The sequence below is a fragment of the Centrocercus urophasianus genome, unplaced genomic scaffold (assembly GCF_019232065.1).
Source record: "Centrocercus urophasianus isolate 14NV4802_14NV808 unplaced genomic scaffold, USGS_Curo_1.0 seq_11, whole genome shotgun sequence".
NCBI classification, from domain to species: Eukaryota; Metazoa; Chordata; class Aves; order Galliformes; family Phasianidae; genus Centrocercus; species Centrocercus urophasianus.
The window spans coordinates 36409221-36433539 of NW_024884253.1; the positions used below are offsets into that span (position 1 = coordinate 36409221).

General features: G+C 41.7%; 2 protein-coding genes and 1 long non-coding RNA gene across 11 annotated transcripts in view; 2 read left to right on the forward strand and 1 right to left on the reverse strand.

Moving 5' to 3' along the window:
* The first annotated feature begins 586 nt into the window (after window positions 1–586).
* LOC122168820 (epidermal retinol dehydrogenase 2-like) lies at window positions 587–13571 on the forward strand. 2 transcript variants are annotated; one of them, XM_042834434.1, is made up of 7 exons: window positions 587–732; window positions 3429–3772; window positions 8412–8543; window positions 9519–9618; window positions 10669–10813; window positions 11372–11497; window positions 11993–13571. In XM_042834434.1, exons 2-7 carry the CDS (start codon window positions 3452–3454, stop codon window positions 12084–12086), a joined length of 918 nt encoding a protein of 305 aa, XP_042690368.1. In that variant the 5' UTR covers window positions 587–732; window positions 3429–3451; the 3' UTR covers window positions 12087–13571. The 2 variants fall into 2 exon arrangements, with proteins under 2 accessions (XP_042690368.1, XP_042690377.1); XM_042834443.1 differs by lacking the exon at window positions 587–732 and adding an exon at window positions 890–1046.
* The window catches only part of CHCHD7 (coiled-coil-helix-coiled-coil-helix domain containing 7), a 34243-nt gene continuing 10995 nt past the window's right edge, over window positions 1072–24319 (reverse strand). For 3 of the 8 annotated variants that reach the window (XR_006171377.1, XR_006171384.1, XR_006171383.1), the window contains one exon: window positions 14427–16072. The gene's annotated coding sequence lies outside the window, so the exon portion shown is untranslated. The other 5 variants (XR_006171385.1, XR_006171391.1, XR_006171378.1 and 2 more) reach the window with 4 other exon arrangements.
* Window positions 16143–20164, forward strand: LOC122168854. The gene is made up of 3 exons (XR_006171410.1): window positions 16143–17250; window positions 18241–18284; window positions 18668–20164. It is a non-coding gene; the product is annotated as an uncharacterized LOC122168854 (long non-coding RNA).

A 24319-nucleotide genomic window follows, 5' to 3' on the forward strand; every position in this document is an offset into this window, starting at 1 on the left:
ACTCGGGAAGGAGGGACACGAAGGATCCGAGTGCGAGGAAATGCCTTCAAGGCTATTTTTTTCCGGCGGCATTAAGTACCCTGTGTCTTACAGACCTTCGCGGAAGTTGCGAGCGTTCAGTTTTCTTGTCTAAGTGGGAGCGCGAGGTGAAAGCAAGAGCCGCCCCAAAGCGCTGCTCGGAAGGAAGAGACCATCCAGAGCAGTAAACACAGGGCACGAGTCAGCAAACTCAGGCCATCCTCAACTCCCTTATGAGACAACTACAGCACGTTTGGGAAGCCCAAGCATCCTCCATTCACTTGAACCCGCCCGGGGATCTCTCACCCCGGCTCAGCTCACTGACGGTGCCACCTCCTCACGCTCCCCGGTGCCGTCTCCGCGCACCAGCTGCCGTCTCACAGAATGCCGCCCCTTCCTCACGCAAACTCCGCCTGACGAGCTCCCCAGGATCCCACACAGCCCCACCGCTGTGCGCGAGGCACGGAAGACCAGACCAGCCCTGCCCAGCCTTCCACGGGCTCCGACCCGGCCAGACCCGCACCCCCCACCGCCGACCCGCGGCCCTTCCGGCCCGCCCCCCGGTATCCGGTCAGCCCCGCTCCGGGTAGGGCTGCGGTATAAAGGCCGGATCGGCCCGCAGTCCCGTTCTCCATGTCGCGCTTCCTTTGCGGTACGCGGCCTCTCTGTTCCCTCAGGCGGAGTTGCCTTCGTTCTTCGATCCGGCAAGCGGAGGTACCCGGGGTGCTGTGGGGGGACGCCGGCGGGGGAGCACCCATGGGTGCCGGGCTCCTAGGGGTAGGCGGTGCTCAGCGCGGGGAGGGGGCGGCGAGCCGCTCCCTGCTTGCTGCTCCGAGCCGTTTGTGGGCTGGAGTCCGGTGTTAGACGGTGGGCAGGGACGGACGGGAGGCTCAGGGTAGCGCGGAATCTTCCAGGGAAGGCATTGCCTGCCAGGTGCCTCGTCTCGGCTCACGGCACCGCTGCGTGTGCCGGGATTTCCTGCCCTCTGGATGCAGTGAGTGAATGCGTACCTGCCGGCATCTGCTCAGGTGGTTGTACCATCAGTTTTTTTACGCTTTCTCTATTAGCGGTGTATTGGAGCAACATACGGTAAAGGCAGCTTATAAAAAAAAAAAAAAATGGAGGCTGATTTTTTTTTTTTTTTTTTTTTTTACGCATTCTGATAGTAATATGATGGGGGGAATGGCTTTTAATTACAAGAGGGGAAACTCAGGTTAGATAGTAAGAAGAAATCCTTTACACAGTGAGACCCTGGCACAGCTGCCCTGAGAAGCTGTGGTGTCCCATCCCTGGAGATACTCAAGGCCAGGTTGGATGGAGTCCTGCATAGCTGAGTTGGTGGAGAGCAGCCGACTACGGCAGGACTGGATGGGCTTTAAGGTCCCTTCCAACTCAAGCTGCTCCATGATAGTAGTCCCAGTTCGGTCCTTGCAGCATGTGGGCACTGGTAGTCTGCAGGGGCTGCTCAGCTGACAGCATCAGCACCTGCACATACAAGTCTGTTTTGGAAACTCTCTGTGGCTGGAAAGCAGTCTGACTGTTGTGAAACCTCTTGAGACTTTGCTACTGCATAGAAGCCCTTCGTACTTATGTGGGGGGGAGGGAGAGAAGTATTAAAAGCAATGTGTGTCACCGGAATGACTGGTGAGGAAATGCAGGAATCTGCTTGTCCTATGTGTGCCAAAGGTATCTGTGGCTCATTCACCTGTAAATCTATTCCAACTTACGTGCTCCTATTTACTGCTTTTGGACCAGCCCTGTGCTGTGAGTTGGCAGAACAGGGCTGCAGGCCAGGCACGGGTAGGCTAAGGGAGGCACAGCAGAGGGAAATGGTAAGCATCTCAGTGAGGGGTGTGGAGTTCGACAACCCCTATACCTAAACCAATTCTACTTCCCCAAGAGAAAACAAGTTCTCTGAGCTCTAGCATGTCTCTGCCCTGTATAAGCCTGATACCTGATCATATCGCTTACTAAATTGCTGACACACTCTGGTTTTAGGAACTGGTTTTAGATCAAACAGAATATTATATTCAGAAGGCTGTTACCTCCCTTGTGTTTTCTATAGGGATTAAGGACTCTTTTGCAGCTCTCTGTAACATTCGTATCTGTTCTGGAGATACCAATCTCCTTTCATGCCAGTGAAGTATGTTACTGTTCACCCTTCTAAATTAACTTGGTGAAGTTAAACTCTGTAGCTGCATCTGCTTTGAAGACTTCCTACTTCTGTTTTAGACACAGCAAATAAATTGTAATGAAAAAATGTTATTTTTGATACCTGTGAAGTTTAGTAACACCTCTCCCATCTAGTTCTATCTTAGCTCAGATCTGTCATAGCTCTACAACTGTGAATGTCTACTGCAGGTAAAATCATTGCAGTATCTATGAAAATATTGTGCTGTAAAAAAAAATACTTAAATCAGTTTTACTACCCTACCTTTTTTGTGCTAGAACTTCTGTGTATACTTTGCACCATTTGAAAGGGAATTAGGAAGAGAAAATACTATACAACATGTCCTTCAGAAAGAGGAACTTGTTTCCTGACCCACTTTGCTGTTTGATGAATGTTTTTCTGTTACCAAAATTGATATGGAAACCATGTCCTAATGCTTGCACTGTAAAGCCTTCTGAACTAACTCTGATCTTGTAGTTGTCTGTTCCTTCACAGCTATTGAGATGTTTGTCATGTACCAAAACTTGATGCTCCTGACAATGCAAATTAAAATGCTACACTTTGCAGACTTTGCTCAGAGCTGCAGAGATATAAGTAACTTATCTCTAGGCAATTGTCAAACATGAGTACGTACCTAGATACCAGCGTTAATAAAGATGTGATTGAATCAGGCACTTAGTGCTAAAAGTTGAAGTGTAAGCACTGCTAAGCTGTACCTTTAGCTCAAAAGGAAAATACTAATCTTTTGCACCATAACTAAGTCAAAGATAAAAGCCTGCCTCGACCAAGGGCGTGCTTCTTGTGTAGCATTCATATGCTGGGGAATGGGCTTAAATGCCTGCTCAGAGTTACTGTGATAAGTATGGACTGTGGATTGTGATTCAAGCCTGTTGACTTCTAATTGCCATGCGTTTTGGCTTCAGATGTAGCAAAGGGCAACTGTTGCCTTTTTTTAAGGTGTCTATATTCTGTTGGAGTGGAGGTGGAAAGCCATGATGTGAAGGGCGGAGAATTTTCAAAGCAAGTATTTCTTCCCTCTCCCAAATCACAAATCTCTTCTTGCATTTCTGGAAGAGAATAGGAACACCCTCAAGATAATATAGAAACAGAGTAGGTGAGTCAGACATGCAGACATAAGGCCATGTACTCTCTAGGCTGCTTCTGAGTTCAAAATACTTAGAATAGATTGGAAAATGCTTTTCTGTTTGGAATTGTTGATGTTTGCATTATTTTCAATCAGATATCAGAAAAAATAGCCTCAAGATGAACTTCTTCCTGGAGCTGCTCAAAGTCATTGGACTTTCAACATATTACATGCTGGAATCACTGGTGTTTTTGTTTGTGCCTAAACGTAAGAAGAATGTGAGTGGTGAAATAGTATTAATAACAGGAGCAGGAAGTGGAATTGGAAGACTCTTATCCTTAAAATTTGCCAAACTTGGAGCCACACTGGTTCTTTGGGACATTAATCAAGATGGACTCCAGGAGACGTGCAGATTGGCTGAAGAAAATGGAGCAGTAAGAATTCATTCTTACATCTGTGACTGCAGCAAAAGGCAGGAAGTCTACAGAGTAGCAGATCAGGTAAAGTATCTCACTTGCAGCTTTGACACTATTCTGAGGTGTTGGTGATCTATGATACACTTTAGCCATGTCAAGTCAAGAAAATGTTTCATTTGACTTACTACATACACTACCTGTTTTAAGAATACTGGTTCTTAGAGTTGACTTTTGCACCTTTGTCCTTTAAAAATAAAAAGAGCTGGTTCTCTTTCAATGACAAATTTCAGCTGAGTGGCTTTGCATTTGTGCAGCACTTGCTGGTGAAGTACACAGAGACAACTTACTGAAATTAAAGCAGTATTTCAAGTTCTAGAAACATTTTACAAAAAGTAAACCCTGAAGATTGTACCTTGTGAGAAGGATTAATGACTTTGGTCAACTTAGACTAGATCCCTGGCTGTGAATAGACTTTTGCAAGTGCACGTGAACAGAATTAATAAATAGAACTTGAAGGCTTTGTTAGGATGCTTTCTAAAGAGCTTTGTAAATACAGCTTGTGGCTAGGTATCTTGGGCAGGACTTGTAGAAGTGCCAAAAGCTAGAACTACCTAACAGTTTCCATTATAACCTGCTCTCATTTGCTTAAAATGCTGCTAAACTTAAGTGCGGTTCTAAGGACCTAAGTTCTAAGGGCTGATGCTTCAGTACCATGGAGAAAAGCAGCAGAAGAACCTTTCTGGACAAGCAGAGGATGTAGCTATGTGTGTAGAATAGATTGAGGACGATAAAAATGGGGAGATGGGAGCAAGGAGGTGGTAAAGGGGTCTTGTAACCACACAGTGCAGGATTCCTCACTTTACAACATTCTGTCAGAAGTTCACTAACAGCTGAACCACAGGGAAGAAAACAGACTACCACTGTTATTTTAGATACAGCATTTCCTCCTGATGTAGAATCACGCTGGAAGTGTTCTTATTAGCAGCAAGACCTTAGTATTAATCAGTGCTTGATGCTGCTGTTTATTTAGTACTGTGTAGTAGATCCTGGCTCAGTGTGCTTCCTCAATTTTTGCAAGATGAGGCAGAACTGTTCCACAGGTTTTTTTTGTTTGCTTGTTTTCTCCGGTGGTTCAGCTACACACATAGTAGTTTGGAGTGGTGCAAGATGATAGTGAAATAAATTCATGCAGGCAGTATGGAACGTTGTTTTGCATGGTGTATTTCCTGGAATCTCAATGTCAAAATGAAATGCAACTGATCCTTAACTACCTGCTCTGGGTACTTCATCAGCCACACAGAAATCAGAAAACATTTCAGTAGGAAGAAAAAGTGCTGGGCGTGTGATGTCCTTATGAATTTCCTGTACCAACAAAGACAGCTTTTGGTGCTGAGAGCTACGGCTTAAGACACGTTCAAAGTGTCCCTGTTGCACCACCACCCCCAAAAGGAATTTGGCCTTCTCTGACTTAACTCCTTTACTTAGAGTTTAGCTTAACATTGGGCATCTGGGGCTTTGAAAGAGGGAAGTAACTTTTATGGGTTTTTGATCTCCTGTTTGGGAGGAAACAGCCTTTTCCTCACTATGCGATTATGAATTGCATATGGGCTCACACTTGCTTCAAGATCCTCTTGCGTGTTACTGCTCTGCTTATGCTCTATTTTGATTTTTGTTGTTACTGATTGCTTGTCAACGTGACTGTTTTTACTTTTGTATGAACCTTCTTTGCTTTTGCTCCCCTGCACAGCAGAAGCAAGTTTCTCAGTTGATGTTTTCTGCTCCCAAATACACATCCAGTGAACTTTTCCCACCTTGTAGGAAGTTATGGGAGATGGTCTTTGTCCATGGAAGGCAGGCACTTTGGGATGCTCTCTGCGGTTCACAGAAATACAGCCAAGCGTCTATATGTAAAGTTATAAATGAAATACAGCAACAAACAGGAAAGGGTGCTCATGCTTGATAAAGATGCTTAACCAGGTCAGCAGTTTGCATAATTTTCAGCTTACCTAGGCCTAAAACAAACACCTGAAGTATCCTTTCCTGCTCTGCATAATGGAGAGGCTTATAATTCTGGAAAGATGACATTCCCTGCCCCATTAATTAGAATACTCAGTAGAGGTGTCCTGTTCTGAGAGAAGAATGTGGGAGCCTGGTCTGAGTGTCCTGGCTCTCTGTCTTATGTGGGGTAGCTGTGAGGAGGGAACCAGAACAGCCAGGTGTGTGAACAAGGAGCTGTTACGTCTAGTTAGTAGTTGTTGAACAGCTGAAGTGTATGGGTTGCATCAAGGCACTCAAGTCTGCTTTGAATGCTATCCGAAGTGTGAATGTATTTTGGAAAGCTTGGTAGAGACAGCTGTTCTTAAACAGGAATAAAGGAAGAGGTCGCTTAGGTTTTTTACCCCTAGTAAGAAATCGATTGAGACTGTTATTTGCTGCCTTCTCACAGTATTTTCATCTTCACCTTATGGGAATGCCCCAGGTACCACCTTATGAACATCCCCCAGCTCTGTCCATGCTTTTGCATGTGAAAGCAGCATGACTGCTCATTCAGGTATTTATTTGCCCCAAAGGGTAGGCCGGGGGAGTGAGTCTGTGCTTCCAGGTTTGCAAAGATCATCAGATGTGAGGCAGTGCTACTGCATCATTTGCCAGTGATTCCGGGTCTCTCTGAGTTCCCACAGTTGTTAACTTGTGGTGGGGCTGTGCGCTCCTGTTAGTGACTAGACCAACTTGTCCAAGGCTGCATGCAGAGATGATGTAGCACTGCTCCAGGAATACTTGAATTGTTATCTGATGACCCTCTGGGAGGAGTATGACTGAGGTAGAAGGAGGGCTTTGGCTTACAGAGTGCAATAAAAGCTACTCCATATAATCCTAAGAAGTCTGCTGCTTTTTTTTTTTTTTTTTTTTTAATCTATACCTTTTAACAAACATGGAAATAGTCAAATAAGTGCAGAGACAAGAAGGTTGTTAAGGGGATAAGCATTACATTTAAACCCTTGCTCTCAGGCAAGCTATCCTGTGTGGTCTCCTCATGCTCTGTTCAGTTGCTGTATTTGTACAGCATAGGACATCTCATTGAGAAATGAGTTTTCTGTGATCTGGAACTCAATGGCTGGGGGCATAAGAAGAAGGTGCTTTTCCTAAGCTACTCACCAGCGGAGTTTTACCACTTGATCTGGAAGCTACAAATTAAACAAAAATAGGGAAAACTTGCCTCCTGTTTCCTGGACAGCAGAGATGAATGAATGATACTTGAAATACCACACCAAATATTTTAATTCTCCTTCTATGAAAACTGGTACAACACCTTGATGATCTCAGCTGGCCTGTAGCTGTACTGTCAGGTTAGTTGACTCTCATTCTGGAGCTGAAATGAGAACTATGCTTCCACTTACTGAGCTAAATTATTTTTTAGCCAACTAATTTTTCTGGAACCATTTCAAAAGGTTTCTGGCTCAGTGTTACAATCAAAGCAAATATTCTACAAACAAACTGCTTGTCGTGTGCTGCCCCAGAAGGCTTTTGAGGTTTTTGCATTCTGTGAAAGCATGTGTTTTTCACTCCTCCACCTAAACTGTAGATACACAAAAATAATAATAATAATAATAAAATAAATACCTTCATTTGGTAAGAGAAACTGTTAAATTCCTGATCTATGAAATTGCTTGAAGCAGTCAAGATATTTGAATAAAGGAAAAGGCTGTAATATGGAAAATAATTTTATAAGCTGTCTTTCTCACTGCTTATGCACATATGGGATATTTCTAATGAAAAACGACTTTGCCCATTCTAACCCTAATGTGCTGAGGGAGAGAACTCTGATCCTCAAGAAGGGTGCAAGGAGGTCTGGTTTAATAGGAAAGCTCTTGTTGTGTACAAGTGAAGGTATGGCTAGTGGAGAAGCTGCAATGTAATACTTGCAATTGCATAACACTGGCAGTCAGAAGAAATGGAACCTGTGCTAAACAGCACAATGAGCTTTGAAATGTCTGAAATACCATGATGCAATTAAGTAGCTGCTGTCCTATACAATGGTAAAGATAAAATCCTGGATTGTTTGGACATGGGCAACTTGTGTTACCAGCAAGTAACTCTCTTTTCCTTCTCTTCACTAGAAGACCAGTGGTGTGAAAGCTAGTTTCAGTTCTGAAGCCGTATGGCAGCACTGCTTCTGAATACAAGTAACTCTGGAATATGTAAGAGGATTTGAGTATAGAGGAAAATCTCACAAGTGAGGTTAGTTTTAGCTATTAGTTTAGCTATTATGGCCCTCATGTAGGTTTTGGTGGACTGATTCCGTTTACTTGGCATGAGGACTTGCATACTGTGCTTGCAGCATGGTACAGAAATGGTCCTAAATACAGACTTGCCTGTTGGTTTTGAGATGGGTTTATTTAATGTAGGAAAGTACTTATATTAGTAAAGGTCTCTGTAGTAGGGATTTATCTGGAACAGTCACAGTGAGAACTGTAGTTCTCTGAAAGCAGACACCTACATGGAGCCATGAGCTGCTGGGCTCCAAAGTCCAGGGGTGAGCTCAGGCCTAAATAGGCATCACGTGGGGAAGTGTAGGGACCCATAGTATTTGGATCTGTAACAAGCACAATACATTCAGCTTGGTTGAGATGTGTGACACTTCTATTTCTTATATTCTTATGTATAAAATTCAGAAAGCGTGTTTTATATTTATTGCATAATAACTCAAGACTTTTTGTTGTAGGTTAAGAAAGAAGTTGGTGATGTCAGCATCCTAGTCAACAATGCTGGCATTGTCACTGGAAGGAGCTTTATTGAATCTCCAGATTCACTTGTGGAAAAAACTATGGAAGTGAACACAATGGCACACTTTTGGGTAATGCTGTTCTTGTACATACACACATAAACATCCTGTCCTCCTGACATGTTTTCAGTATTGATTTTGCAATTTGGAATTGAGTAAAATATGCGGAAGTTGAGTCAGAAATGATACAATAAATTATTTTCTATGCCTTGGAGTATGTGAAATAAAGGGTGAGGAATGGATCCTTTAGGAACTTCTAGGTAGCTAAATGGGAGAAAAACTGCTCAGTATTTAGAAATGCTTTTAAGAACTGAAGTTTGTCATTCTGTTAAATTCTTAAGCTAAGCAGATACTATATTCCCCAATATTCATTGATGTGAAACACGTCCAGTTTAGAAGTTGCTGCTCTAGCAACAGAAGTGTTGAATTCTGTTGTTGTTTTAGTTACTTTGTGGTTATGATAGTTATTGTAAGGAATACCACACGTCCAGTCAGTGTGCTTACACTAAATAAGTGGGGCTTTTGTCCAAAATGAGCAACTTAATGTGCTTTTCCTCCTTTCAGGGGAGAAGGGCCATCTATGCTGTGTTCTTACCATAAAGAATTGTAAATGAGACATTAAAACATGCTTCAGTTTCTTCATAAATAAATTTAACCACAGAGAATAAGTAAACTTAAAAGGAAGATGTGAAATTCAAATTTTTGCCATTTTACAAAATTTTGTATTGAGTCTTCATTTGAAACAAAATAGTGCTGAACTTTAAGGTAAAAGCAGTTTTACAGCTAGCTGAAGATGTGTTTTATGCCTTCAGCAAGTTGTCATCTGTCTACAGTGTTGAGAAAATGGGACTGGTTGGACATGGAACATCCCAGCTTAGTTTAGTGTTCAAACAACAAATTCCTATTTTTTTCCCTCTCTTGTACAATAGGCAGGAAGTTCTCACTAAAAGTGCAGGCAGAATTTCTCTACAAATAACACCTTTGGAATATTATAGCAAGTACTTCACTTACTAAAATGTTTCATTGCAACTCTGACTTACGTTGCAGACTTATAAAGCCTTCCTTCCAGCAATGATAGCCTCTAACCACGGACACTTGGTTAGCATTGCAAGCTCAGCAGGACTGATTGGAGTCAACCGTCTTGCAGGTAGGGTATTAAAGCTGATGTCTGTTTAGTTAAACCAATTAGTTTGATTTAAGCCCAGCAATCTACACTCATGAAAGAAGTCCTAACTTTGAGTCTCTGGGTTGTTGTATACAAAGTAAAGCAAACAGTGATACTTTCAAACCAGCTGACCTTAGACATTTTGTTGAAAAAGTTTTCCAGATGCTCAGCAGTGCTGTGAAACAGGCTTTTCTAGCAAGGCAGTAAGAGGATCCAGGAGCTTCATATGGAACTTTGAAAACTGAGAACATGTATGTTACTGAAATTGACCTACAGACATTTGGTAGCTTAGAGGCAACTTTCTTTGCAGATATGTTCTCAAGCTATGCAGCGTCCTGTATTGACTTCCCTAACTCAAACTGTTAATAAAATCCAATGTAGTACAGTGGTAGTTGCACAGTATCTCATTTTGCATTCTCTTCTCCATTCACTGAGGAGAACCTACTCAGTGTTGAGATTACAGCAGACTCAGAAGGAATTCCTGCAAAGTGCATGCAAATGAGGGGAAGGAAAACGAAATAAGTGGCATAAAAGAAATCCAGCTTCAAGATAGTGATAATGAAAACAAATAGAGCTGCAAGCTGAAAACACTTTGGAGAGTCTTGAAATTCTAGGTTTGAGACTGAAGAAACCGATTTGATGAAGTTATGTTTTCATGCCGGTCCTTATCATCTGCTGTTAGCAGATTAGTGACTAGGAAGGTGATACACGCAGAGATGTGATGAGAAACCCTCTGTCTGCCAGTCTATACCAACAGCTGATTTAGAAGAGGGAAAGTAAAAGAATGAGTCGCATCAAAAGCAAGTTTTATTAGTAGCCTATGAAACTGCTGCTTACTCTGTTGTGTTACAGGATAGTAATTTCCTGGGAGTAGCACACATATATCGTATCTATACCATTCTGTAGTGCTGCTGTTTGTTTACTTACTAAAGCACAGAGTTGTTCCTGTTCTCTGTCAAAAACTGGGACTCGCTTTTTTAGTAAGGCTTCATGAATGGTTTAACTGCAATTACTGTTCTATTTGTTTTACAGATTACTGTGCAAGTAAGTTTGCGGCCGTCGGTTTTGCAGAATCCATTAGTTATGAGATGAAAGTTCTGGGAAAGACTGGTGTTAAAACCACAACTGTGTGTCCTTACTTCATAAACACGGGGATGTTCGATGGCTGCAGTACCAAGTGAGTAAGCTTCTGTGATGTTGTTATGCAATTTGAACATGTGGTCTTGTTTCTTTTATGACACTTACAAGCTAGACTTTGCCCTGCTTGTGTTGTTTTAGGGCCTCTCAAGGATGATATGCTATCTAGTGACCAGGCAATGTATGTGGCAAAGCTTTCAGTACTTCAATATTCATTTAAGCTGAAGCATAAAACGTAATTGATGTCCCTTCCCGTTTCATTCCTTTGTGGAAGTCAAATGCTTCAGTTGTCCTGTCTGGTTTCCCTCATTCACCTCCTGAAGTCACTGGCATAGCTTTGCTCAGAACTCTTATAAAAACACAAAATTCAGGAGCCAAATAAAAGGCTAGAGTGTCTTAATACATGGCTCTCTCTTGTGAGGGAGACAAAGGAAAAGTAACAACCACCCCTTTCCCTCTTTAGGCTAACATAAAAAAGGTTTGCTGCTTCATATGATTTATGGTATTTCTCTTTTAATTATCTGCAAGAATTGATACCTTCTTGAATAAAATGTCAATCTAAAGAAATCTGTATTAAAATAAACATCCTCCCCTCTAGGTGGCCGTTTCTGCTCCCCATTTTAGACCCAGACTATGTGGCTGAAAAGATAATGACTGCTATTCGACGAGACCAAGCAATTTTGGTACTGCCACGCAGTTTGTATTTCTTCTTTGCTTTGAAACAGTAAGTTGTGTTCTTCCTTCTTTACCTCACTCTTTTTTTCTATCTAAGCTGAAAATGTTTTGACTAAAAACACCAACTAGACTACTCCTGTGCAGTGTGAATGCTCATTCAGTTCTCCACATTTCTGGAGTTTTCTTAGTTTCTAGGGGTTGGTTCTACACAAAACAATGTCAGAAATGTGTGACTGGCTTGCTGCCTCTGCTGGGGTGCAGTGTTACTGTGGGCTGTAGAAACTGGGCCTGCTCCTAAGGAAATGCATCACTGGAATCTTTGCCCCAGCATTAGGGCATGTCTGTCTCTTGCAAGCCAGGCTGGTGAACTGATTTAAGGTAATGACTAAGGCAGCAAAATGAGTGTAACCTGTATTTTGTGAGCACTGGTGGAACTATGTAAGAGATTATAATTTCTTTGCAAGTATTAGCCACGTGAAGTGACTTCTGTGATTTCTGTATAAAGTACAAAAATCTTCTGAGATCTGTTTCTTCTACCTTGCAGTATCCTACCAGTGAAAGTAGGCGTTCTCCTTGCGGACTTTGCTGGAGCCCTCCATTTCATGGATAGCTTCAAAGGCCGCACGAAGAAGGACTGAAAATTGCACAAAACTCAGCAACCGAAAAGCAGACTTTGTTAAAGGTAGTGGTGGGAAAGGTCTGCTTCTCTAGCAGCTGTGAACTTAAGGTGCCTCACTTCTACTTAATAACATTTTTAAGGAAATTGATTTTAATTAGCTCTTAATCAACAGCTTTCACGTGAGCTTTTTTTTATCCAACGCACTGATTTCTTTTTCCCTCATTATGGAAGTAGGAAAATTGAAATGCATTCCTTTGGTAATATCTGTTATAATGCCTTAAATATCATTCTGCTTCACAAACCAATAATTAGCAGTTTGGGGGGAGATAATCTCAGGACTCACAGGTGTGTCTATGGATGTCAGGGGAACAAAAGAATGCAAATGACATTTGTGCTGCTAATTGACTTCTTGTCTAATTTATTTTAAAAGCTAATACTATGCCTGCAACTTTGCAATGAAATCTTTATATCTTATGAGTGCAATATTTTAGGAACAATTTTAACTTTTCATCTCCTATGTAGAGCTTGTAGCTACAAAGCATAATACTACCAGTAGAGATGGGATGTCAAATATCTTGCCAAGCAAGACAACAGAAATACCTTTGCTACTAAAATCAAAGGTATTACATGGTGTAATTAGGGCTTCTCCTGGGACTGTTTCAGAAAGGAATGATGCTGTGTGAATAGTGAATAGGTTCACTAGAACTACAGCTTGAGTAACAGCAGAATGTTTTGCTCCTGAATTGGGAAGCAGGCTGTCTTCTATCTACAGACACTTGTTTTATTTGCCTTTTCTCTTAGGACTATTCTCAGGTATGCTGTGGAGGAGGCCTTGTTTTTTTTGACAGTGACCACTTAGAGGCCCCCTCCAACCTGACTTTCATTAAACCCCCACAAAAAAAAGAAAAAGGAAGATTATATATTATGCTATTTATATATATGCTGGTTAAACCAATCTCATGTCACAGTATTCCACTGGCAATTGGCAATGCCTACAAACTAAGACTTGCTTTAGCATGAAATTAACTGCAGACAGCATGGAGGAAAGGGTGATTGGGGGTTGGACTCAATGATCTCTAAAGGTTCCTTCCAACCCCTACAATTCTGTGATTTAAAATCTGTAATTTAAAAAAAAAAAAAAGAGTTGTTTTTTCCACGATGGCCTAGAAACTATTGTCATTTTCCCCGCTTATACAATTAATGATGTTTTCACTGATTGAGAAGAGTTTAAGTTAAACTATTTTGCTAATGATGAGCAAGAAACAAGAATGTTAGAAGTAGCTTTACAGTTATGATGGATAGCTGAGAGGTAGAATTCAGACTGATGAAGAAAAAAATTGTTTCTACTGTTCTCTCAGATCTTCTGTTTCAGAAATTCTGCTCAGTTTGCAGCTCAATTCAGGAAGTTGAAGTTATCAGAAAATATATACCTGTAAGTTCTGTGATGTGTACCTGTAAATTCTGTGATAGCTCTGTTTGCTTGTAATAAAGTCAGTCACCAATATACCCGTGTGGTGCATGCACATCTTGCAGGCTCCTCACCTCCTGATGTTAGAAGGTCCATTTTCCCCTCTTAATGTGGAGGATCTTTCCTAGGAATGTACTGAAGAAGAACGTCTCCATAAGGACTTTACAGAATCACTGAGTTTGAAAGGTAGCTGTACTAAGAGCAAGGTCAATCAGAGTGTTCCTCAGCACTGTTTCCATGCTCCGATAGACTTTACAACCACTGTGGGATGGCCTGTTCCAGTGTGTGTGACTACGCAGTTTAAAAAAAAAAAAAAGATTATGTGGAATGTGTGGTTTCCAGTTTTTCTCCATTGCTTCTTGTCGTTTCACTGGATGTCATTAAGAAAAGTTTGGTACAGCTATTTAAAAATTCTGAAGGAAGAGCCATCTGGAGTGGAGCTGAGGCAGTAGTAAAAATTGTATTGATCACATAAGCAAGATTTATGTCCAGAAACCAAAACTACTTCAGCTGCATGATAGCAATTAACGTTAATTTAGCTACCAAAAAAAATGCATTTAGTGTGTTTTTTCTCTTTTTTCTATTCTTGGTCTCTTTAACAGATAATTTCTTTAAGTAGGATTATTCCTGAGAGCAAACAGACTGAGACAGCATCCTTGATCTGTAGATGTAGGTGTAAATGGCTTCTAAAGCCATCTCATACTCTAAGTTTGCATTTTAGAGATTGGGATCTGATGAGTCTAAGTTAAGTTCCTGCTCTGTATTTGTTTTAAAATAGAAAATGATGGCCCTATTACCTGTTTGTGCAGCTGGAAGAAATGGATGTTGTCATAGTGATCTGGGCAGCTGGAGTTCACCTGTTACATTTCTGAAAAGAAACTTTCTTCATCATAGGCTTGAACAGTAGCAAGAAGTAAACAAGCTTTATTGCAAAACAACACAGGATCTTTATTGCTCAAGTGTTTAGAGTACTAGCACAGGTGTGATGGTTGCTTTGTGTGACTGGAAGATAACATCCTGTCCTGTTGGTGACTTCACCTCCGTAAATACCAAGCACATCTAATGAAATAGCATGACAGGTATGTAAAGATGTGTCTTGGTGAGAGACTTTTTCCATGCTCAGGAGAAAGTATGAGGTATGTGCTTAGGCCTTCAGCTACCATATGAACTTAAGATCACAGATGGTTCTCTTCCAGCAAGTTCCTGATGCCAAGAAGTGCTCTTTCCTCCTGCACCCAGCAAGGAAAGTCCTCACAGAAAGATCTCTGTGAGACCCAAGCAAGAAGGTAGAACACAAAATGGAAATGCATCTTAGTTGTGCCAGTGTCATAGCTGACAACAGCATAGAGCTGCCTTTTGAAATACGTCAGGCAACTCCCACAAAGAGTTTACTGTTTCTATGACCACTGTTTGAAACTCTCAATGCTGGGACTCAGCCATTCCATTAGAACAAAGTTGACTGGGATGGCATAGTTGGCGTGACAGTCATTGATACAGTGACTCAAAGACAGTTCAGGATGTGGTGGTGTTGTTGCCCGCTGTTACTTTCCCATGTGCAAGTTCATATTCCTGTGGTAGCAAAGATCCTACTATTCACTAATGCTTCAAAGCATGGAAAACACCATTTTCCTTGGTGCTGACTGTGAATGAGATTGAGGAGAAAATAAAAAGCTAACAGCTGAGATATAGGCTATGTTATTACTTATTTTGTGAATTTGGTAATCATTTCCAAGAGCAATACACAGCTGTTTGGAAGCTGGTCTTCACAGTCTGTTCTCATTTTAGGAAGGAACCAAGCAGGTATCTTTTTTTCTGGTAGCTTCTGGCAGTTGATCTTTGGAAGACAGCCATGTCTATTGTCCTGCTCCAGGGCAGGATAGGAGACCACTGTCAGCAGATACAGCTAGCAGCAACAAACAAGGTTCTTGCAGAGCAAATTTTATCTCTTGGTACTGTAAGTGTTGGTGGTATACGGGTGGTGAAAACTTGGTGATGGTGCAGCTCCATTAGGGTGAGTTTGCATTAAGTGCAAACTAAAAGAAGCTTGCTCAGAAATTAACACGGTGGGATGTGATAGCTGAGGCATCTGTTGTGTGTGCAGTCTTTGAAGAATACTGCCTGGAAGTGGGAAATCCTGGTGGAGAGCTAACAAGGTGGGTCTTCCCTAGATTAATTTTAACAAATACTCTTTGCATTACTTCCTGATCTGTCTGTGTATTTCTGGTATGTTAATGGTTGTCCCTGAGGCAATGCATCATGTACACTTAAACTGAACATCTGATTCCAGTTATGCTACAGTTATTGTAAAACAGCATACCTGTGTTTTGGGAAGCTCCTAACTAACAATTTGGGTGAGAGCCGACAGTTCCAAGTAAAGGCTGCGTATCCAGAAGGAACAAATCTCAGCAGAATTGCCAGGTGAGGTGCTTGAATTATTTCCTTCAGGATATAACGTGATTTCTCTGCTCTGGCATTGAGTCCGCCTGTAACAGGATGAGAGTAAGGCACCCAGTAGAAATCTTCTGTGTTACAACTCCCTAAAAAATGAACGCCACGTTAATTTCACACACACACAAAAAATTGTAAGTTCTAAAAAAACATAAAAACATACTGAGCTTCAGGTAATGCACTGATTTTCAGCCTGAAGTTTTTCTAAGCTGTACTTGTATTTCTTTGGTATAGATAACACTGTGCAGTTAAGGATTTGCTCCACATAAATGTGCACATGATTACACTTGAACTTAAGGCTAAGATTACCTGCATCTGATACAAGGATATTCATGTGATTCTGTCAAGAACAGCATCTGCAATTTGTGGGGAAAAAAAACAGCTGGTTTGTACTATGTGCTTGAGTGTTAATTCATCCTCAGGTGTCATTCATCTGCAGATTTCTGAGTAAATTCCTTCTTAAACAATTAAGATAAGCACTTGTTTGAAAAAAAAGAGAGCAAGATTAACGTAGCTGACTGGAAATTGTGATGTCCTGTGTTTTCAGTATGGCTCACTGAAGGTAGAGACAGTCACAACATGAGTATGTTGTTCTGTAATACAGAGAGCGAATGTAGCACAAATATCAGACTATAGTGCAAGTACAGTGTAACACTTGTGGGAGTGTGAAAGGAATACTTGAAGCAGGTAGGGCTTGTGTGTAGAAGTGTTCACCATCTGCAGCAACAGTCCTGTCCCAAGTTCTCTTGTATGCACACTTTTACTGTATTCCAGAAGATAAAATCACAAGCCTTACCATGAATATTTACTCCTTATAACTTACTTATAATTTACTCCTCCCTAAAAGTTCTCCACCTTAGTCAGATGGACCTCTGTATTTTCCTCCTTTTGATAGTGTTCTCTTAATACCAAAAAGAAGCACCAAAATTACACGTAGATCAAGGGAACAAACAAGGAGCAATGTTCAGAAATCACACCATTCCTTGGCTGAGGATTTATAAGGAGATGTAACAGAACAACGAGCCATGCTTTTATCAACCAAATATGAGCTTTCTTCACAATTTTGAAGTCTTTTTTAAGATTCAGCCATTTTGAAATCCAGGAAATGATCCTGAAGAATCCCACGCTTACGTTCCTAAGTATGAACCATGAGAGCTTCTGAGTGGACTAACTGAAGAAGATCTGCAGCCATCAGGGCTTCACACTCATGCTTTCCACGTAATCTGCCTTAGAAGTTACCCTTCGCAACAGGACCAGTCTCTAGATGGTAAACATCTACAAAGATTTTAGATAACATTTTCGCACCAATAAAACTACAATCACTAAATTGTAAAACAAATGTAACCTAAACCAATGACTTGAGGTGGCAAAGAGTCTCAGAAGGGGCAGTAGCTTAAATGGTTCCACGCAGAGACCATTTGAGGGCAGAGAATGCTGAAAGGTTAAGTTTGTTTGTACCAGTGGAAGTAGCTACCTTTCTTTCCCCACTGTGTAAGAAAGCTTTTACTTCTGGTGGGATGCACTGATAACAACTGCTAATCAGAGTCAGAGTTATCCTCTTACTTGACCCTGCATCTAACTTTCTTTATCCTACATCTAAGTTCCTTCAACCAACTGTTCATGGCACTGTGTCAGTAATGACTTACTAGCACTTCAAGATTTCTGGAAATTCCTTGGCTCTCCTCCTGTTACCACTCCCAAGTTGGAATACAAGGAAACTTGGCTGGAAAATATTAACAACCTTTGTGTTTTGTCTGCATAGAGAAAAGAATTGCTATAACTCGACTGCTGCTAGCTTAGATATTTTAAAGATTAGCAGAATGAATTGATTTTTAAATTCCCATAAAGAATAAGACCGTTCCACAAAATAAATTTTCTTAAAGGAAACAAGAACTTGTAAGTCTACATTCATGTACATTGTGCCTAATTTTAAGATGAAGTTAATAAATTGCTAAATGGTTAACTTCATCAGTCTGGAGACTTCTGGCACTTGTGACTGATGGTTTGAAAATAAACTTGAGATAGAAATAATAATAAAAAAGGCAAATCACAGTCAGTGCAGTGTCGATAATGCTTGTTTGGCTCTTACGATTTGTATCTGCTGTGATCCAATAAAGATCACAACTTAGCAGTGGCTTCCCACTGAGGGACTTAAACTACACAGGATTACGTAGCACTTAGAGACAGTGTGCCCTTGCTTTTTTCTGCAAGTATCTGCATTTTGCATGTGGTGACATTCTGAATATTACCTCTGCAGCTAAGAATTCCAAGAATCATCAAGTCCAACATCTACTAAAGCAGGTAAATACAGTTTAGTGTTGAAGATGTGGGATGTTCGTGGAAAAATATGTGAAAGAATGTCTTTGAATAAATCTCAGATCTGTTCTGCAAACAACGTGCTTATCAAAAAATGACTTTGAAGGCTTACGAGAGACAGCAAGCATGGTTAGATGAGCAAACCTGGCTTGGAATTGTGCCATGTCCTTGGACCTTCCTACACAAAAATGTTAATAACAATCACACTTGTTCTAAACACAAGAACAGAGAGAATTGTGCACTTGTTCATTTGTATTGATCCTGCCAGATGATGAACCTTTGCTGCAACAGCATTGCTACAATGAGAAGTTACACAGATCCGTAACTTTAAATAATCCTTTTTGGCATTGCTTTTCTCTGCCCTGCAGGACTGAGAGTTTAGCCAGCAAAGTGCAGCCAGGGGCTTGCTGGAGGATTTTGTCTCAGAAGACCCCAACAATGAAAATCTATTGGGTAAGCGTGAAGAGAGGCTGAGATACTGCTGCTATCCATGTGGGAAGGAGGAGAGCTGAAAGCAGGCTTCTCTTGAGGATGGAGCCAGTCCCCCAGAATATACTGAACTATACAACAGAGGCCAAAGTAAACAACATCCAGCAAAAAGTATTTGCAGGCGTAGATAAAGCTTAGCTCTTCCCTCCGCACGTAGTAGATTCTGTCCTCTTGACAGCGATCCGCTGAGGGTAACCGTGATATTTTCTTCAGGTACTGAGGGAACCACTGCTGGCTGGGCTAAGCAGTACAGATCTGCACCACTGCTGGTGGAGAAGGAAACATACTGTATGTTGTCAAAGCTCTCAACGACTCAGAGATGTTCTCTTCTCAGTGTTTGCTTGCTTCTCAGCAGGGCAGCTGCTGTTACTGCTGCTGAGAGCAGGCTTACAATTTTTCTTAAGGTAAGAAGAAGGTATCAACGCGGAAAGGAAGAGTCTAAAAGGCACTTGGACTGCATTAGTTAAAACTTACTGTGGTAAACTGGGGTTGGTTTGTATCTCTCACAAAGTCTGTTTGTTTACAAAGGACACTAAGACTTGTCACATCATGGCAATAGGTTCTTCATGCTTTTTTCCCGACAGCTGATTGGACATGTGCAGTCCCTATGCGGGGGCAGAGGTTAGTGAAGTTTTCTATATGGCTTGTAGTTTTTTTTTTTCTCTTCTCTCTACCATCAGCAATCTGGCAAACAGCCATTTGAAACTTCAAGATTACAGAACACTCTTCTAAATGTGACCTCTTTTGGGAGATGGTCTCTCGGGTTGGAAATATTCTATTACTTTCCAAGTTACCAACTGGAAAACAATGAAACATCCCTGACCAGTATTCCTCTAGACACACGGTGAGAAGTCCCCTGTATGGGCAACCTGCACACAAGGAACCATTTATTAAACAAGATCTCAAAACAGATGGTTGAAGTCACAGCAAAATCTGTGCAGATGAAAGCAGCAAGCCTCAATTGCAATGACTCTAACTAGGCTGGCAGGGGAATTCTCCTAGCTGCAGAACATTTTCTTGCTGGTCAACCTTGACAGCTCACCATTGCTTGAGGAAGCAGAGCCAATCTATCACTTTTAGCACTTCAGCAGGTGATTAACCAGCAGCTGAGTCATCCCTGGCCAGGGCTAGCACATCCCAAACCAGGGGAGGGGTGGATTGCTGGGGAAAGGAAGCACAACAAATCTTCCTCTGCTAATTCATGCCATCTGGAAGTGACAGCCTGTGGGCCTGCAGCTTTATTTGCAAAATATTGTTTACGATTTTTATTACAAGGACTATAGGGAATAAGACTTAATTATATTTAACAGTTCATCATCATTACACAAACTGTTGTTCAGCATTCAGCTTCAGAAAACAGGAAGCAATACTCATAAGATTGGTTTCTCAGGTTTTGGTTTTTTTTTCCCCAGACTATTGTTGGTAAGATGTCAAACAATTAGATGGGAAAACTGGAATGGAACCCAGTGTCATGCAGTTGGAGTCTTTTGGTGTGAGAGGGCTTTTTGGTGAGCCACAAAGGATATGAGCTGTTGCAGTCTTGACTCATCAATTTTGCTGGTGATAATCCAAACTTATACGGGAGGTCTCTTGGCGCAAGAGTTTGTAATAGAAGGGCAACAAACACAGATGATCCACTGCAAGCAGACACTGTGCAGTGCCTGCAGCTCACGTGTTCCAGCACTTGCACAATCACTTTAAGTGCAAAATTACATAAAACCAGCATTAACCCAACCAGAACTGTTCTCCATAAGCTGCAGGGTTAGAAGTTCTACCAAGTGAGGGAACCCACAAGCGTGAGAACTGGCGTATGCCTGAAGGTGCATCTATGCAAAGGCAAAAGGATTGGTGAAAGGGGCAGGATCTCCACCATTTGGCAACAAGAAGTTGTCCAATAGCTCAGCTGTCTAATTTAGCTCTCAGTACAACACTCTGCTTCCAGATCTCAGCTGCAATTTTATATATATTTACATATATATATCGCTATCAACTACTGTAAAAATAAGTTTCCTTGCACTATAACCAATAATCAAATACACAATGCTGCAAGATAAACATACACAGTGGATTATTCATTAACCCACAATGCAAGAAAGCCAAATTCACAAACAAAGTAACAGTTTAGAATACTTGGTTACAGTCAAAACATGTCTTGAAAGTCACTTTGATCTGTTGTTTCCAGTGTAAGGGACCATCCATTGCAGTACCACCCTGACATGGGGCTGGGCACAACTTCTACCATAAAGACTGGGGTGAGCAAGTGGACAAGTTTATTTTCTCAAAGGAAAAACAGACTGCAGTCTACCCTCAGGACAAGGGAATTGATGAGAATGAGGCTCCAGGATTCTGTAAGGGTGCACGAATGGAGGCAAGACAGTCCCACAGCCTTTCCTTTTTGCCTCCGCTTCCCCCGACAGGAAGGGGAGCTGGGAACTGAGTATGTGATGCAGGTTCTGGAGGAAGCTACACGAAAGCATAAAAACATTGGGAGTGTGATATCAACAGGTGAATATAAGGATATGAGATCAAACAGCTGTGCACATCCATACTACAACCGCAGCCTGAGATATGCTAAGAGCTCAACACTCACAGGGAAGAAATAGTGCCTAAGAGCACAGCTTTCCACATTCTGAGAACCTCATCTGAAGTGCACCATGTGTGCCTGGAGCTACAGATTCAAGAGTCAGTAGCAGCACTGGGGATGCCCCAGGCCTACAGAAAAAGAACAGGGCACAGACTGCACCTTCCCTGTCCACATGCAACAGCTGTGACTGAGACACAGACTCCATCCGCAGACTTGGAAACTCTGATACCTCAAGAGCAAGAGAAGTTCTAGGTGTTATTCAAAAAAGTGAAGGAGCCTTGGCCTAGATATGCTTTTTTTTTTTTTTTTTTAAATTAAATATAACTTATTTTATATAAGATGTAAAATTTTTTTTTGGAAAAATTTTTTTTTTTTTTTTTTTTAAGATAATATTTAATAAAAACAAAATTTTAAAACAAGATATACTGTTGTAAAGTCTGCAAATACTCTCAAGCTATTCTATTTTTCCATTCAGTATCCTGTTGGCTTGAATTATCCTTATAAATGATACTAAGCTTAATAACATCCAAATAGTTTAAACAGGTCTCAAAGAAGAGGGGAAAAAATGCTTCATCTTGAGAACTGAAATGTGATTGCCTTGACAGAGAGGAAACCAGCACACAATCATATGCATTCACTGAACACTGACAAATAAGCATCTTAAGGGTCTGGTTTTTATAGTACCTGAGGAAGAAGAGTACCTGTTGTGTAAGCTGCCTGTCAGGAATAGAAAAATACTACTTTGGTTTCCTATTAGCATCTCTGCTGAATCAGAAAGTAATGCAGCTGTGCTGGGGGGGCCAGAGGTGGACATTTTCACTTAATGGCAAAGCTGATCACTAGAGGCAGAATCTTTAAGGCTAGAAAAGACCTCTGAAGATGATCTAGTCTGCTAGCACAACACATCTGAATAGGTTACAAGAACAGAGATGCCTTTCAATAAATCCATTACAGATATGATGATTGTGATGTCACTGTTGGGATACAATAGGGGTAATGCTGCTAAAAGAATGAAAATTAAAATACAAACATAATTTAAAGAACAGTGAGATAACACTTGAATTTATTTTGAAATGCCCAGTTCCACACAAAGCCCAGTGCAGGAAGCCTGGAGCCACCCCCCTCCCTCCCCAGCATACCCTCTCTGGGTGGGAAACCCCAAGGCCACAGCTCTGCTCCTGCCCCCAGCACACACTGTGAACACAGGTTGCTTAATAAGCAACCAATTGTACCATGCTAATAAAAATACGTTTCTTGGCAAAAGCACTTGATTTGGCTCCATCTTACTTGATGAAAAGTGGTTTATTAAATTAGGTCAATTTGCTTACCTAAAGTTCGCTGAAACTGTTCTTGCAATGCCACATGTTGAGTATCCTTCTAAGGGCTCATAGAAGAACACCTGTAAGCTGCTTATGTCAGAAGCATCAATCCCTGACTAAATAGCAGGTTCTGTTCCTCTCTCCCAGCAATGTGAATGCTGAGCTGCAGATACATCACAAGGAAATACATGTGCATAAAAATCTTTCTCCCTGCAAGTGAACGCCTTATCTATACCTAGCAGAGGATTGTGAAGAAAACCATAAATGAAGACATTGTAACATTTTCAGTTAGCAAATTACTTTGATTTTAGAAACCAATGTCTGCTTGCCACCATTATACATATGCCAAGTTCATAGAATCACAAAGTTGGAAATGACCTACAAGATCATCTAGTCCAACTGTGCTCCCATTACCATCGCTACCACAAGCACTAACCCATATCTCGCAGCTCCTCATCCAGACACCTCTTGAACACTGCCAGGGACAGCAATTCTACCACCTCCCTGGGCAGCCATTCCAGTGCCTGACCACTCTGAGAGAAAAAGTTCTTCCTTATGTCTAATCTAAACCTCCTCTGGTACAACTTGCGGCCATTTCCCCAGGTCCTGCTTGTTGCCTGGGAGAAGAGGCCAAATCCCTCCTCATCACAACCTCCCTTCAGGAAGCTGTAGAGTGCAATGAGGTCTCCTCCAAGCCTCCTCTTCTCCAGAAGAAACAATCCCAGCTCATCCAACTACTCCTCATAAGACTAGCAGGAAGTGCCCTCACGAGCACATGGGAACAACCAGCCTGCATTTCCAGACCAGCACAAACCTGTACCATTTGGGTCAGAGAATTGCTGTGCTCAAAACAGGGGTCACCTGCAGGTAACCACAGGTGGCTTCACAACAGCTTGTCCAGGAGCCTGATCTCCTATGGCTGCCAATTAGGGAAGACAGAGAGATTCTGATGCCCACTTGCTCCTGGTGGGGGATTTCCCCACACTACAGAACAGAGAAGCACACTGTGAACTCCTTTCATTCCACAGAAACCCTAAAAGAGCTGAGGTGTTAAGGTATTTATTAACATATTTGATTCTCAGGGTTTTGAGTGTTAAAATTTAGAGGGCAGAAAGCTGAAAAATACTTCTAGTGTGTGGGTAGATAAACAGTGACTAACAAGGGCAATGAGGGATTGAGAAACAGCTGCTGAAGGGCATCACTGCAGATTCTGGCATCACCTAACACCCTGAAAGAAGAAAATGAATGTTCTCCCTCTCGTTCCCACATCAGCATACCTCACAGGCACTCCCATGGACTCGACCAGTGACAAGCTTACTCTGTAAAAAGCCATCCCATTTGCACTGCCAGTATGAAAGGATGCAGTGCAATGTCATCCTCTGGTCACCTCTGATGCTTCAGGTACTAGGAAAAAATTCTCCTCGAATGAGCGGTAAGGCACTGGAATAGGCTGCTGAAGGATGTAGGACGAGTCACTATTGCTGGAGGTTTTCAAGAATGCATTGATGTAACACTGAAGGATATGGTTAGTGGGCATGGTAGCAGCAGTGAGTTGACAGTTAGACTAGATGACCTTAGATGTCTTTCCCAACCTGGTTCAATTTCACTCCACTGGCACCGGCTGCCCA